General features: G+C 39.7%; 1 protein-coding gene across 3 annotated transcripts in view; it reads right to left on the bottom strand.

Annotated features, from left to right (window-relative positions):
* Window positions 1-16,886, bottom strand: part of LOC106095928 (regulating synaptic membrane exocytosis protein 2) — a 448,297-nt gene that overhangs the window by 105,923 nt on the left and 325,488 nt on the right. For all 3 annotated transcript variants that reach the window (XM_059361097.1, XM_059361096.1, XM_059361095.1), the window contains one exon: window positions 2,866-2,990. In XM_059361097.1, coding sequence (XP_059217080.1) covers window positions 2,866-2,990 — 125 coding nt within the window. The remainder of the gene's footprint in view (window positions 1-2,865; window positions 2,991-16,886) is intronic.

Below are 16,886 nucleotides of genomic sequence, written 5' to 3' on the forward strand. Positions count from 1 at the left end.
CAAAATCTCGCAAATGTTTGAAGACCCACTTAAAAAAACGAATCTCCAATCAACATTGCACGAAACAACCAGTGCTGAGAGCGCGCGATCACAGTTATGCAAGATTTATACAACTCCTTCCGGTGAAAAAATATGATTTATGATTATTATGAAGGCAATACAATACATCTGGACCAAATTTGCCAGGAACGTCGAGAAGTCCAACACAGTTAACTGTCCTAAACTACTAAACGAATACGAATAAATTCCCATCTATACCATATTCAGGTTGTGTAGGGGCCTTATTTACCCAGTGAAATTCGACTTGTATGTCCCCAAGACCTTAAATCGGGAGATTGGTTTATGTTTGACCACATAGATCACGGATTTCAAAGTCACCGTAGGACAGAGATTAGCATGTCTTCCTATGACGCTGAACGCCTGGGTTCGAATCCTGGCGAGAACATATAGAAAAATTTCAGCAGTGGTTATCTCCCCCTAACGCTGGCGACATTTGTGATGTTAAAACTGCTTCCCAAAGAGAAGAGTTGAACTGCGACACGCCGTTCGGACTCGGCTACAAAAATATTGAGGTACAGGGTATTATAACTTTGTGCATTTGTTTGCAACGCTAAGAAGGAGGAGAGCTCAGAATCACTTTCTAATTCGATTTAGGTATGTCAATCTGTCTGTCCATGTATTCTTGTGATGAAGGTATATTTCACACATTTGTTGTCCGATTGTCGTAACTTTGCACAAGCCACGCAGACGCTCTTTAAGGTAGTTTTGGCCTTGTGAAAGTGCAAATTTTTCGTGAAAATATTGAAATATTATTATTTTCAGGTGTTTCGTTGTTCATAATAACTTTCACAAAATCGAAAATGTACCATCTTTTTTTGGGAAAATGCGTTGGTATATTGTATTTGTACTAGCGGAACTGAAGTTTTCTATTCAATATAAGTTTACAAAAATAATTTTGTTGGAAAATTCTACCGCAATCACCAAATAAAAAATATGAAAATTTCGATTTTGCATAGAAATCCTGCCTCTAATCATAATGGCCTGGCGATTTAAGGGAGTCAAAACTTTTAGGTTGTCCGGGCGCCTTTTGGCAGGGCCTTAAAATTGGTCACCTCGGTATTTCGAAAATTTGTTGGGGCAGCTAATTCTTCAAAAAATGGATAGTGCTCAAAGTTTCCTACAAGAAAGTCCGCTTGAGGTCCACAACATCTCGTCTAGTTTTGGGGATATTCGACTTTCAATCGCCTGTCTGTCTGTCTGTCCATGTTAATTTGTGTACAAATTACATGCGAAATTTTCATCCGATCGTCTTCAAATTTGGTACAGGTATGTTTTTTTTTTGGCGTAGAGACAAAGCTTTTTGAAATTGGGAAAAAATCAGTTCAGATTTGAATGTTGCTCCCATATATATGTTCGTCCGATTTGCAGTAATAATGCAATAAAATGGTCGTTTGTTAACCGATTCTCTTGAAATTTGCTAAACGGATTTTGAAATGACTCTCGATATTATCGATGAGTTTCATAGAAATCGGACCAGATTTAGATATAGCTACCATATATGTATATCGCCCGATTTTCATTTCCAGACCCACTGCAAGCGCATTCATTGACCAATCTTGCCAAAATTATGCACAACGCTTTCCTTGACGACTACCACAATATATGAAAAGTTTTCTCACATTGGTTTGGTTTGGTCGAAATCGGTTCGGATTTAGATATAGCTCCCATATATTGTCAGATTTTGGATAATTTGCAATAATGTTGTCATTTGCCAACCGTATTTTTTGTAGTTTATTAACCCTTTTGAAAATATTCGGCGGGGTCCATCAAAATTGGTTCAGAATAAGATATAGCTTCCACTTTGTACTTATAGTGTAGGTCTGGGATACTATTCAGTCGGCGCCACCTGACTTTCGCTTTTCCTTACCGATTACCATTTGATAACAGCAAACAGAAAATGATTGCTGTTTGAAAATGTTTTAGCGACAAATTGCTGCTGTCCCATTTTCAGTTCATTTGGCCCGAAGGGCATATGATCACAAGGTGCGGGTTGCACAAACGTAAATTTGCCCATGAACACTACCAATGAGTGCCATTCAATTAAATTCATTATTAATAATGAGGGACCTCCTATTTATAGCTGAGTCCGAACTGCTTGTCGCAATACTCTTTGGGGAGAAGTTAAATGTCGCCAGCGTTAGCAGGGCATAGCCATCTCCGTTGATCTCGCCAGGATTCGAATCCAAGCATTCAGCGTCATAGACGGACATGCTTATCTCTGCACTAAGTGGGTGGTAGTGCTGAGGGTTTGTGAAACCCCAAATTCATGTGGCCCAATTTTGATTTCAAGAAGCCTACCGCATTGTTGTCGTTGGCTAGAACAGGCGTCTCAGTCATTTATCTTTACCTGAGACCTTAAGTTGTGCATAGTCGGTGTAAATCCATCTACAGATGTGACATTTCGGGCCATAATCTTGTAGAGGGCTGTCTCTAACAATGTCGCATTCTCTGCAATATTTGAGTTCTGCTGGATAGGACTTTACTTTAGTTTCAGCTAGTTACGAGTAACCATATTTTAAAACATCGTCAAATAATGCAGTCATATTAAAATTGTTAAAGGCATGTGTCCTGAAAGATAATATCAGCTAGAAGCTGTCATTATTCATTCGAAATAAATATTGAAGCGAAACAAATGAAAAGACAAAATGCTTTCTATCAATACCCACAGCTCCAGCACAAGCATCGTTCGAATGCAGTTGCATGGGAGAGGGGGGATAAAGAGTTCGTCCGTTTGACGGCGAACAGAGTAAATAAACATTGAAAATTGCATTTGTATTGTGTAAAAAATCATTGTAACTCAATTACCTTATCGCCTTGTTGTAGACCATTCTTCTCGGCTGGTCCTCCAGGCACTGTCCACACAATGTACGCAAATAGTCGGCCATCAGCTCCAGTCTTGCCACCCACAACTCGCATGCCAAAGCCTCGCGCTATTTTCATTCATTTCCCCGAGTAAAGTCATGATGGTGGATCATGTTTGTGTCGTTGGCAAGTCCATGGCAGTAGGCATTGTTGACAATGTTGATGATGATGGTGATGTTGATATCCAACAATGATCCAGATTGAATCAGGCGCAAAATGAGTCGTAATGAAGTAGATTTTTTTTTTTTTTTTGCAAACAGAGATAATAAAACGAATTCAGCATTAATGTAAGAAATAAAGTTACTTTGATAAAATGCAGCGAGGCTATGAACGATACGACTACAGAAGGTCCAAAGCAGTTTATGCGATTCTAAGAGCATTAATTTAATTAGATCCATGACAGATGTCAGCAAATCAAATTGCAGTCAATTACAAAAGCTTAGAAGAAAACAAGTAAGCAATCGCTTAAATCGAACGAAGTAGATGGCATGACGCCATACGCTAATCCTTATATGAATTAAATATCCCATGCCTAATGTTGGACTAAAATGGGGTCTTGTTTAGATGTAGCATATCGTTTGAAGATATTTTATGAGAGCAATATCTTAAACGTATCCGATTTTAAGAAAGTTTCGCACGCATACGGGAACTCTATATAAATCTCAACCAAAGTCACTAGCATTCATACGTGGTGCAAAAAAGTGGCATTTGACAGATTTGATGAAAATCGGATAACAAATTCCACCTATATCTTGATCACAAGAATAAACGGACAGACAGGTAGACATGGCTGAATCAAATTCGAGAGTGATTCTAAGACGATTGACGTCTAACTCTTCTCCCTCTTGGTGTTGCAAACAAATGCGCAAAAGTTATTAGATCCACGAGCCCAGAACCCGGTGCTTATAGAACGCATCGCTCCAAATTTAATAGAAACTTCAGTGTCAGTCACAAAATAATCCTCTTCCAGAAAAGTTTTGGAACTGTTATACTAAGTAGGTATCCAGCGGTGGAAGTGTAGCATCAATAGTGCCGGAAAAAAAAACTATCTAGCATAGCGACCGACTATGGACAGTTTGGCAGCTCTAGGTTCCATGGTACGTATGAGCACTGGTAAATATATGACTTGAACAATCATACGACACATTGGACAGAAATTTAAAATTGCTTTTAATGTCATGCTTTATCCTTTCAATGAAGAAGAGAAAAAAATCACATTATTAATATACAGTGCTTTCGTTTTATATATAAACAAGCAGGGACGGGCTCAAGTCACGCGAGCCGACCTTTTGAAAGCCACTACAACTAAAATTTGCTTAAATTTGAAAAGGGAATTTCAACCAAAATCCGGACAAATTATTCGATATGCAAAATTTTGAAAAGATGAGATGATAAATGCCTTAGGAAAGGTCCTTAAAAGTGAAAATCGGGAGATACATATATGTATAAAGGAGCTATGCATATCTTAATCTGAATTGATTTGCATAAAATTTTTTATTGATCAGAAGAGTCATAAAAGAAACCCCAGTGACCAATTTGTGAGAATCGGTTAACATATGATCAAATTATTGTAATATTAGGCAAAATCTGACGAAAATTTATATAAAAGTTATACATCGTAATAGATTTTAACCAAAACCGGCACACATAGTTAGAACCATAGAAAAAGACGTTGTGCAAAATTTGGAGTAAAATCTGTTAAGAAATATGCCCACAAATGGCTGGTAATATCTTCACTCTTGAGACATTTTTTTATTATTACTCTTTTTTAGATAATAGGATTTCAATCAAAAAAACCTTGCTGATTTGCCCCCCCCCCCCATAACTTTTGAAACAATTTTTCAAAAGATTATTATGTATACTTTTGTAGTGTCGCGACAAACATGTACTGACATCAACTGAAAAACCAACGAACATAGTACCAGCCAAAAGGTGCTGAAAGTGAAAAACGGTTAATACATATATGTATGTGAGAGCTATATCTGAAAGATTTACGTACACTTCATTCATTCATCAAAAACAGCTAAAAATGCTCATGATGTAAGTTTTCTCAATATAACTCTTTCTACTTTGCTGAATCACATATTCATCTAGCCAATACGTATTACAAAAGTTTAGATATCATTCTTATTTGCGCCCTTATATCGATGAAAGAAAAAAAGACAGCAAAATAAATCAAAAAAGTTCCTTTTGTAGTCTATGCCTTCGAGATCAGTTACTTTTGGCTGGCATTAATCACAGGGTAACTACTAAACCAATGTTTATCCAACTTATTCATTAGATGACAACCGTGGGTGACATTAATAAGACCCCCTTTTGGTTTTAGAACGAGTTACCCAGTCAATCATCAATGCTATGAGCTTAGACAAAAATAGTCTAAATGAGAAAAACACTATTGCTCATTACTACGAAGAAAGCTGTTAGTTACAATTTAGAAAACATCTTTGATTTTAATACAGCTCTACTATTTGTGGAGAGACTGCATAAGGTTTGTTGTTGCCGCATATGCGAAGCCAACATCGTCGTATGTCACGTTTCATTTTTGTTTTTTGTTGACGGTTGTCATCTAATGAATATGCTGAACAACCATTGGTTCGGAGATCACCGTAGCGCAGAGGTTAGCATGTCCGCCTATGACGCTGAACGCCTGGGTTTGAATCCTGACGAGACCATCAGAAAAAATTTTCAGCGGTGGTTTCCCCTCCTAATGCTGGCAACATTGTCGGTGTGTCGCACTGCGGCACGCCGTTCGGACTCGGCTATAAAAAGGAGGCCCCTTATCATTGAGCTTAAACTTGAATCGGACTGCACTCATTGATATGTGAGAAGTTTGCCCCTGTTCCTTAGTGGAATGTTCATGGGCAAAATTTGCATTTTTTACCATTGGTTTGGTAGTTACTCCTGTGGTAAATGCCAGTCAAAAATAACTGATCTTGAACTCATAGACCACAAAAAGAACTATGAGAAACCAGTAAGGGAAGGCAAAAGTCGGTATAGCCATGTACGTCCGTCCGTCTGGGGAAATCATGAGAGCGGTCGGACGCGTAAAGTTATTGTAGCAGCTTGAAATTTTGTACAGATATTTCTCATTGATGTAGGTCACTGGGGATTGTAAATGGGCCATATCGGTTCAGATTTGGATATAGATCCCATATAAACCGATCCCCTGATTCCCCGATTTGGCGTCTTGAGCCACTACTAGCCGCAATTGTTATATGCTTTGCTGAAATTTTTCTTGCAGTGTTCGTTGCTACATTCAGCATTTGTGCAAAGTATGGTTCTAATCGGTGTAAAGCTGATGTAGCTCCCATATAAACCGATCGGGAAGATTTGACATCTTAAGCCCTTGGAAGCCGTAATTTTTGGCCAATTTGGCTTTAGCTTTGTATGTAGCATTCTGTTCCGACTTTCCACAACCGTGCTAAGTACGGTTGAAATCGGTCCATAAGCTGATACGGCTCCCATATTAAGCAATATTTCAACTTGGTGTCTTGTTCGACTTCCAAAAACTGCGCCAAGCCTTATAAACCGATCTTGGGTCTTGACTTCTTGGGCTTGACTCTAAAGGGCGCAATTCTAATCCGATTTGGCAGAAATTGCATATGGTGGTTTGATATCACTTCTGACAACTGTGCTAGGTAAGGTTCAAATCCGTAAATAACTTGATATAGCCGCCATATAAACCGTTCTCCCGATTAGATTTCTTGAGCTTCTAGAATCATCTGATTTGGCTGAAATTTTACACATATAGTTGAGGGACGACTTTCGACAACTGTGCCAAGTATGGTCTAAATCAGTCCATAACCTGATATAGTCTCAATTTAAACCTATCTCCCGATTATACTTCTTGAGCTTCTAGAGGGCGCAATTCTTATCTAATATGGTTGAAATTTTGCGCACGTCGTTTAAGTATGGCTTCCAAACCGGTTGATAACCTTATATAGCAGCCATATTAACCGATCTCCCAATTTGACATTCTGAGCCACTGGAGGGCTCAAGATTTACTCTATTTGCCTGAAATTTTGGAGGTGGTGTTCTTCTAACAGCATGTACGGTCCATATCGGTCAATAACTTGATGTAGCTCATGTATATATATTATAAAAGTCATTCAAAGAATTTGACAGATGCTATCCATGGTGGTGGGTATATAAGATTCGGTCCGGTCGAACTTAGTACACATTTACTTGTTTTTACTATTTAGTAGTATTACCTTACTATTGAGTAGCGTTACAAGAAAAGGCCTGTTAAGTTCGGTCGGGCTGAGTCCAATATACCCTCCACCATTTTAAAAGTTATTTGAATGATTTTTCAAATAGTGAAGGAGATGCATCAAGTGCCTACATTTGTAGGTTAATAAATGTGATTATATTTCACTGCACTTATACTCCCAGGGCTTCAAGCAACATGCTAAATCTATCTATGGAATAACCTTTGAAGATATTTTGGAAATGCATACAATTATTAGCCTACACATAATAATTTATTCCAGAAAACACCCATATCTGCACAATTATTTAAGATTCGCTAGATCTGCAAGGGGATGTCGATTAACACATCTGAGACATAGTAGACATTTATCAAATATTTTTTATACCCACCACCCAAGGAAGGGGGTATAGTCATTTTGTCATTCCGTTTGTAGCACATCGAAATATGCATTTCCTACCCTATAAAGTGTATATATTCATGATCTAAATCTATGGCGATCTAGCCATGTCCGTCCGTCTGACCGTTTTAAATTTGGCCCAGATCGGTTCAGATTTGGATAGCGCTGCCATATAGACCGATTCGCCGATTTATGGTTTCGGACCCTTAAAAGGCGCATTTAATGTCCGATGTCGCCGAAATCTTGGGCCCATAAAAGGCGCATTTATTGTACTATTTTGCCAAAATTTGGGACAGTTGTTGTTGGGCCCTTCGACATCGTTCTTCAATTTGGTTTAGATCGGTCTAGATTTTGATATAGCTGCCATATAGACCGATCTCTAGATTTAAGGTCTTGGGCCCATAAAAGGCGCATTTACTATCCGATTTCTCAGAAATTTAGAACAGTGAGTTGTGTTAGGCCCTTCGACATTCATCTGTAATTTGGTCCAGATCAGTTCAGATTTGGATATAGCTGTCACATAGATCGTTCTCTCGATTTATGGTTTCGGACCCTTAAAAGGCGCATTTAATGTCCGATGTCGCCGAAATTTGGGATAGTGAGCTGTGTTAGGCCGTTCGACATCCCTCTTCAATTTGGGCTATAGCTGCCATATAGACCGATCTCTCGATTGAAAGTCTTGGCCCCCTAAAAGGCGCGTTTATAATTCGATTTCGCTGAAAGCTGACACAGTGACTTATGTTAGGCTTATCGACATCCGTGTCGTATATGGTTCAGATCGGTCTATATTTGGATATTGTTACCAAAGAGACCAATATTTTGTTCTACAAAATTGAACAATGACTTGTACTTGTTATTCAAATCGGACCTTATTTCGACATAGCTGCTATGGTGGCATAAATTATGCATTTTTCACCGAACTATTACGAAAGGTGTTTCACATATGCGGAGGCCACCGTAGCGCAGGCCACCCATAACGCCAAAAGCGTGTTTTCTCCTGGCGAGACCATCAGAAAACAATTTCAGCGGTGATTTTCCCCTCCTAATGCTGGCAACATTTGTGAGGTACAATGCCATGTAAAACTTCTCTTCAAAAAGATGTCGCCACGTTGTTCGGACTCGGCCTAAAAACGGAGGACCCTTATCATCGAGCTTAAAATTGAATCGGACTGCATTCATTGATATGTAAGATTTTTTACACATGTCTCTTAGTGGAATGTTCATGGGCAAAATAAGCATATTTGGGGGTATGCAAGGTTCAGCCCGGTCGAACTTAATGTCTTCTTCCTTGTGTCTTTTTATATTCAATTCGTCTTGGGAACACTCTACCTACAAACATTCTAACGACAGGAAATTCAAACCTACAAAGATGTTTATAGAGAGTAATGGAACCCTTTCCTTGCCTCACATAAGAATTTATTCTTTTGCAACTTCTAACGATAGGAAATTCAAACCTACAAAGATGTTCATAGAGAGTAATGGAACCTTTTCCTTGCCTCACATAAGAATTTATTCTTTTGCATAGGGCGAACCAAATAAACAGACAATAGCCTGTATCTGATGTAGCCACAAATAATAGGAGAACACTTCACATCTTTCCATTAGTCCATATTTAAAGTGAGATTTTCTTTTCTTATAAGAGATATGAAAGAATAATTCTTAGATAGTTTAAAGAACTGATTTAAATTTTGAGTCATTTGTTTTTTTCCCCCAGGACAAAGGAGTCTCGTTTCGATTGTACCATCTGGTGATGTAATAAATATTTCTTTCTTTGTTTTTTTTCCTTTTTTTGAGATAAAACGACTCATGCATATAGTAAAGCTTGAAATGAAGCGAATATTTCCCCGCTGAGCTTTTTATATTTTCGTAACAATGGCTGCGTAGGCAACCATTGTCACAGCGGCAGAACATTTAATAGAATAAAACTTTTTTAGTTTCCGTTTCGTATTTTTGAAGTTTATCCTAAATGCCCTGCTCTTCAAAAGGTACGAGAGAAATGAGAGGACATTTTTTTGTCGAATGTCGCACCAAGACACAAAAGATATTTTGAAAATTTTTGATAATTAAAACTTGAAGCCATAGAGAACATTGTCGAAAATTGTTTTGTATAGCAGCAGAGATGTTCTCTAAATGTTAGCAAAACTTTTCTAATGTCACTTGTTGTTGAAGTTGTCTTGAACAGTAAAAAAAAAATAAATAATAATGGAAGCTGGTGGATACAGAAATGACAAAATTTGTTTGACGCTCACACCTACGTTAACTATAATTTTACCATTTTGTAAATTTGTAAATTTGAATACAAAGTGTTATTATATTTAAAATGGCAAGGCTTAAATTGAGATAAAAGTCTAATTTTAGAGAAAACCTAACTAATGTAATATTCTTAATGTCAAGTAAGACGTTCGAATGAAATACACCTCTCGACAGACGAAAGTCACTCCATGTATGACACTGATAATCATTGTATTTGTGTTCATATTTGGTTCAGTGGCATAAGTACTTGTGACAGCAGATGAAACAGTGCTGGGAATATTCAAGTGTTCAAATTTTCATAAAATCTATGCAGCGATAGAGAATATCGATGCCATATGAACCAAGAGCTTTGTGACTAATACCTTGACAACGACAAAGTTAAGTGCAGTAAATTGCAAGCACTCCTTGAGAGTTAAGGTGAATACAAAAAAGAAGGTCGGAACTTAGATTGATAAATAAGTGATGGAAGACTTTTGACCTTTCGTATTAGTGCAAGAGATATTTTGTCATCAATCAATGTTGGGCAACACTTTTATAAGGAAGCAGAGTAAAGTCTGGTTGATGTTTGAATGCGTTATTTGTAATCGGGGGTCCAAATGCACTCACTTCTCCAAATTCCATCGAAATGAGACACATTTGTCAAGGATTTTAAGACGTCTTTCACAATACCCTGTACCAAAGAGAAATACACCCATTTAAGTGTAAGAGCAGTTGAGTGGAGCAGACGTGTAATTTTAAAGCCTTTTTGGAGTAGGCTAGAAATGGACTCCAGAAACCCAACAGCTGCGCTGGTGGCGTCAGACCGTAACATGTTGTTCTACCCTCCTATAGGTGTGCGTAACCTGGCACCTGCAGTCGAGAGTAATGCTTCAAGCTCACAACTAGTCGTCAGTCTAATTAGTGAGGAATAGATGGATAAACCACAGGGATGCACAGTTCGTCCCTAGCCTTTAATAAAAGTGGTGTTTCCGACTCGGATTCAGACAGCGACAGTGTTAATGAAGCAGTCATCGCAACCGCATCTAGAGGTAAGGGCAGCAGTATGACGATAGTAGAGAGCGATGGCTTTTCTAAGCTCACAAGCAGACCGAGAAAGCGATTCGGTGCACGACAAAGGAGACAGGGGTACTACTGGCAGCTACCGGCAGCGCAATCGGGCGAAAGTGAAGGATGCTAGAAAGAATAGAACTGACATTCCAAGCACTTCTACGGAAGTTGGAAAAAGAATCAGATCTCCCGAAGAGCATAGCAGTGCTAAAATGCTGAAGAAGAAAAAGAGCTCCCCGCTTTCAAGTACTTTGAGAAAACCAAGCCAGTCATCCCGCAATGGAGACTCCAGACAGTGTCCTGCGGAGGTAGACAAAGTCGGTACAGGAACGAAGGAAGCACGTCTACCTGGAGGACTGTGAGTCTACATGGAGGACTGTGACTTCCAAACTAAGGCCACAGCCATCACGGAAAGTGAAGATGGTCGCTGAGAATGGTAAGGAGCCACCCTCTTACGCCAGAGTGGTAAGGAAGCACAGCTGAGCTGATTTATGCAGTTGTCAATATCGGCAGTGCATCCGGTAGGTTTCCACCAGATCGCCGGTCCCAAGTGGGGGATCTGGTTAATGAGCGGATTTTCGAACATATGTGGAACTCTGTAGAGGGGGGACCACCCATATTAGTGATGAGCTGCGAGTATAGAGGGGACATCTTTACGCTACGTTTTGCGTCGGCGGAAAGTATTGATACCGTCAAACAGCTCATCAGAGATATCTATGCTCCCTGGGAGGGCGCAAAGCTCGACCTGGTGAGAAAGATGGACATCCCCAAGTTCACAAAGGGGACGTTCTTCATCATGGAACGGGGCAGTAAATTTGCGACGGATTGCATGTTTGGATTCTTAGGCAAGCAAAACCAAGGTTTGGTCGCAGAAAAGTGGGAGGTCTTCCACAGGAGTTGAAAGAGGAAGGAGCTCTCGTTGTGATTGGCATTGATGAAGTCTACGAGACGAGTTTGACTAAGACTAAAGGCATGGCGCACTTAGGGAGAAAAGCTGTCTTTTTCGAGATTGGGAAGACTAGAATAGGCAGAAATCAGGCTGTGCAGTGGCAGGTGCCTCTGTACCGTCAAACGGATAAGGGGCTGACGACGAGACAATTACCGCCTCTCTCAATATTGAAAAGACCAGGATAAGCAAAGATCCTAATACTAAAATATCAGGCAGTGCAGTGGCGAGAGACCCAACACAGCTTAACAAACAGGGACAATACGACGGACCCATCGCCGACTTAAAGATTCGGAATACTGGGATAGGTATAGATCCTAATATTGAAACACTAGGCAGCGCAGCGACAGGAATCTCAATGCAGCCTAACGACCAGGGAGCCGACGATGGTACCGTCACTTACTTAAAATTTGGTAGACTAAGATAGGCAAAGATCCTAGTATTGAAACTTCAGGCAGTACAGAGAATTTAAACTCAATATATTCTAACGAGCAGGGATCCGACCACGGAACCCTTACCGATTTTATAAAGATTCGGAAGACAAGGATAAGCAAATAACCTATTACGATGACATCAGGCAGTGCAGTGACAGGAAAGGCAAAGCAGTCTAAAGAACTGGGAGCAGACGATGAGATCATCACCTACTCCCAAGATGCCCATTAACTGGAGGCCAAATGATTGAAGTAATCCAGATTAACCTCAATGGGAGCGAGACTGCTAAACATGCTCTGATAGAGAAAATCAGCAAGGGCAAGATTCATATTGCCTTTATCCAGGAACCATGGACGACCCGGAATATAGTTTCTGGACTAATAAAAATTTGTATTATATATTTGCAACAGAGTTCTCAACGTCGGATGCAATAGTGGTGAGACAGGGAGACGGTGGAGCATACCTGGCATCACTTTAGCTGCCTTTCGAGTCTCGGACATCGCCACCTATGTCGGAGCTGAAACGGCTGGTGAGGAGAGCAAAACAGACAGGAAACGAGGTAATAATAGGGTGCGATGCGAACTCTTACCACATTTTGTGGGGTAGTACCAACACTAATAAGCGGGGCCAAGCCCTGGCAGAGATCTTGAATACTAACGACCAAATAACACTTAATATTGGTAACACCGCTACCTTTGTTAATAGGATAAGGGAGGAGGTATTAGATGTGACGATATGTTCGGAAAATCATATCGATGAGGTTCAGGATTGGAGGGTCTCCAAGGAGCACTTCTTCTCTGACCATCGTTATATTAGGTTTAGAGTCGCACGGCCAGCGGCGTATCAGATAAGCTTCCGGAATATGTTGAAAAGCAACTGGACAAAATTCGGAAGTCTACTCAGAAGAGGACTTGGGCAATATAATTTCGATTGTCCAAGCTTAGAAGACATTGACGAAAATGTCAACAGGATTACGACTGCACTGGTGGGGTCCTTCGGAGATAGTTGTCCTCTTCAGCCCAAGAAAAACCCTGGATGAGCGGGGAGATTCGCAATATTGCGAAAGAGGTCCGCGAACAGGTCGATAGCGTTAATGACGCCGCCAAGATAAACCAGTAAGGAAATACAAATGTCGGGAGGAGCCGACTTTATCATTCCTTACACCACCCAGTCTGCGTACTACTTTTAATGCATGGAACCTATTGTATGTTGAAATACATTCTTTTGCATACCTTTTGATATATGGAATAGAACCTTGTAAGATTTTCTTACGATAGGACCCAAATTGTAGCTACTAGAGACTTAAAGGCCATATCATACGAGACATTTATGTGGGGGCTACATATATCTAAATCTTCATGGACTTTGATAAAATTTAGCACACGCTAAATTTTATATAGATCAAACCAAAATAGCGGCTTCTATAGCCTTATAAGGCCATTTCGGACGTAAGATATATATGGGAGCTATATCTAAATCTGATCCGATTTTAATGAAAATTTGTACATGTATTAAAACATTACAACATAAAACATCTCAAGCAAAATTTTGTGAAGATCGGACCAAGATTGTGGCTTCTATATCCTTCCATCGATATCGGATGGAAGATATATAAGGGAGCTATATGTCAATCTCAGCCAATTTTCATGAAATTTTTCACACATATTGGAACGTCAAATAGAATAGCTCATGCTAAATTTTATAAAGATCGAACTAAAATTGTGGCTTCTACAGCTTTCCAAGGCCATATCGGATGAAATATATATATGGGAGCTATATTTAAATCTGACATCAAATGAAACATCTCGAGAAAAATTATGTAAAGATCGCACCAACATTGTGGGTTCTATAGCTTTAAAAGGCCACATCGGATGGAAGATATATATGGGAGCTATATTTTAATCTGAACCGATTTTTATGATATCTTGCACTCGTATTGGGACGCCAAATGAAACATTTCGTGCAAAATTTTGTAAAGATCGGACCAAAAAAGTGTATGTGTATATCTAAATCTGAACCAATTTTGTTCAAAGTCGTCCTTGGACCAAAAAAGTGACTTGTGCAAAATTTTGTTATAGACAGACAGACAGACGGACATAGCTAAATCGAATCAGGAGTTGATTCGAAACCGTTCGATATACTTATCAATGGGTCTTCCTGGTCTCATTCTTAGCGTTGCAAACAAATACACAAAGGTATAATAACCTGCACCACAGTGGTGGTGTAGGGTATAAAAACTTGAAAAAATAGGTGTTAAAAACACTACTTTTGTGTCAAATTCCGAAAATATTGACAAAACAATTTGAAAATTTCCTAAATTGGAAAATGTTTTCAATCAGGTAAGATAACATCTTCTTTGTTTTTTCTCCAAAACAAATAGGATTTTCAGTCGATTTTAATGTTATTTGCATTTGCACGTGATGCTCAAGTGACGTTTTTCTGTTTAAAAATTGGTAATTTTTTTTTTTTGGTAATATCTAAAAATTTAATATGTTTAATGTTTTCACTTTACATATGTCCGGAAAATGACTTGAGGACCTTGTTTCTACTCCTACCTTATAACAAACTGCTGTTGCATGTGAGGAGAAAGCGTAAGAGCTGTCAACTGTGACACCAAGTACTTTGGGTCATTTTATGGTCGAAATCGTTACTCTTTCGCCTATTACATTCATCTCAATGCTGTTGCGTTGTCGTAGCGATCCTCTCCAAGCTTCATAGGCGAGCAAGTTTGTTCCGGTGCATGAAGCCGCGGGATCTTTTGGTCCATTGGTTATTTCAAGGTACCGTCCAGCCTCTCGCTGAGACTCTCCACTCGATATCGCCCATTGTACGCAACTGCAATTGCATCTACTCCGTATACGAAGCATCCTACTATCCACAACCTGCGAACTCGCCCAGTAGCCTACAGATGAGCTTCTCGTGACGACGATGAATGCGACACAATTCTGAGACCATGCCGGGCTCATTGTTTACCTTATGCGTATTAAAAGTGAACAACGTGGCTGAAAATTTGGTTGCAGATATCTTCATATCTCTTGTAGGAAAATAAGCGGCAAAATCGTTGAGCTAGACGTTTAACCTTTTGCAATTGTTAACAATGGGTGGGGGACCTGATGCCATGATCGTACAATCGTCCGTGTATGATACGATCTCAATGCCGTTTTTGAGGGCGTGGAATGGAGGTTAAATGGTGCCGAATATATCATCCCGCCTTGGGGAACTCCCTGTTGCACTCTGCGGGGTTCCGACTTCTTATCCCTTAATTCCACAAATGACTGGCAACCACACAGATAATTCGTGGTCCAGCATTTCAGGCCTGGCTGGATGGACGTGTTGGCGATGTCACCAAATTGTTTGGCATGGCTAACCGTATTTCCCCTCAGCAACCAGCACCTTTAAGGGGGTTGTCAACACACTGAAGCGGCGATTGGTGCACTCTCAACAGCCGACCCAATCGGCCTACTTCTGATTGATTGATAAATAGATACAAGGTACAAGACAGCAAAACCGGACAGAAAAACGAAAATAATGCACAAAAAAATAAGAAACAAGTAAGAGCGTGCTAAGTTCGGACGGGCCGAATCTTATATACCCTCCACCATGGATCGCATTTGTCGAGTTCTATGCGCGGTATCTTTTTTTAGGCAAACAGAAAATATTGAACAAGAACTGTTATCTATTGGAACTATATCAAGTTATAGTCCGATTCGGACCATAAATGAATGCAGAACATTGTAGAAGTCATTGTGTAATATTTCAGTTCAACCGGATAAGAATTGTGCCTTGTAGAGGCTCAAGAAGCAAAATCGGGAGATTGGATTCAGACCATATTAGACACGTATGTTGAAGGTCATGAGAGAAGCTGTTGTACAAAATGTCAGCCAAATCGGATGAGAATTGCACCCTCTAGAGGCTCCATAAGTCAAAACCCAAGATCGCTTTATATGGCAGCTATATCAGGTTACTTACCGATTTGTGCCATACTTAGCACAGTTATTGGAAGTCATAACAAAGCTACTAATGCAAAATTTCAGCCAAATCGGATGAGAATTGCGCGCTCTATTGGCTCAAGAAGCCAACATCCAAGATCGGTTTATATGGCAGCTATACCAGATTATAAACCGATTTGCGCAATACTTAGTACAGTTGTTGAAAGTGATACCAAAACACTACGTGCAAAATTTCAGTCAAATCGTATGAGAATTGCGCCCTCTAGAGGCTCAAGAAGTCAAGAACCAAGATCGGTTTATGGCAGCTATATCAGGCTATGAACCGATTTGGACCAAACTTAGCGCAGTTATTGGATGTGATACCAAAACACCATATGCAAAATTTCAGTCAAATCGGATGAGATTTGCGCCCTCTAGAGGGTCAAGAAGTCAAGACCCAAGATCGTTTTATATGGCAGCTATATCAAAACATGGACCGATTTGGCGAATTTACAAACTAAGCCGACCTAAATTAATAGAAAGTGTTTGTGCAAAATTTCAAGCAGCTAGCTTTACTCCTTCGAAAGTTAGCGTGCTTTCGACAGACAGACAGACGGACGGATTGAAAATGATATGACGATCAAGAATAGATATACTTTTTTTGTCTTCTCCTCGTAATTACGAGGCAGTGACACAAAAGGTGCTCGACACTCTCCGACTTCTAAAAACTAGCAGTCCCAAGTCATACTC

The sequence above is a fragment of the Stomoxys calcitrans genome, chromosome 1, assembly GCF_963082655.1.
Source record: "Stomoxys calcitrans chromosome 1, idStoCalc2.1, whole genome shotgun sequence".
Lineage (NCBI taxonomy): Eukaryota > Metazoa > Arthropoda > Insecta > Diptera > Muscidae > Stomoxys > Stomoxys calcitrans.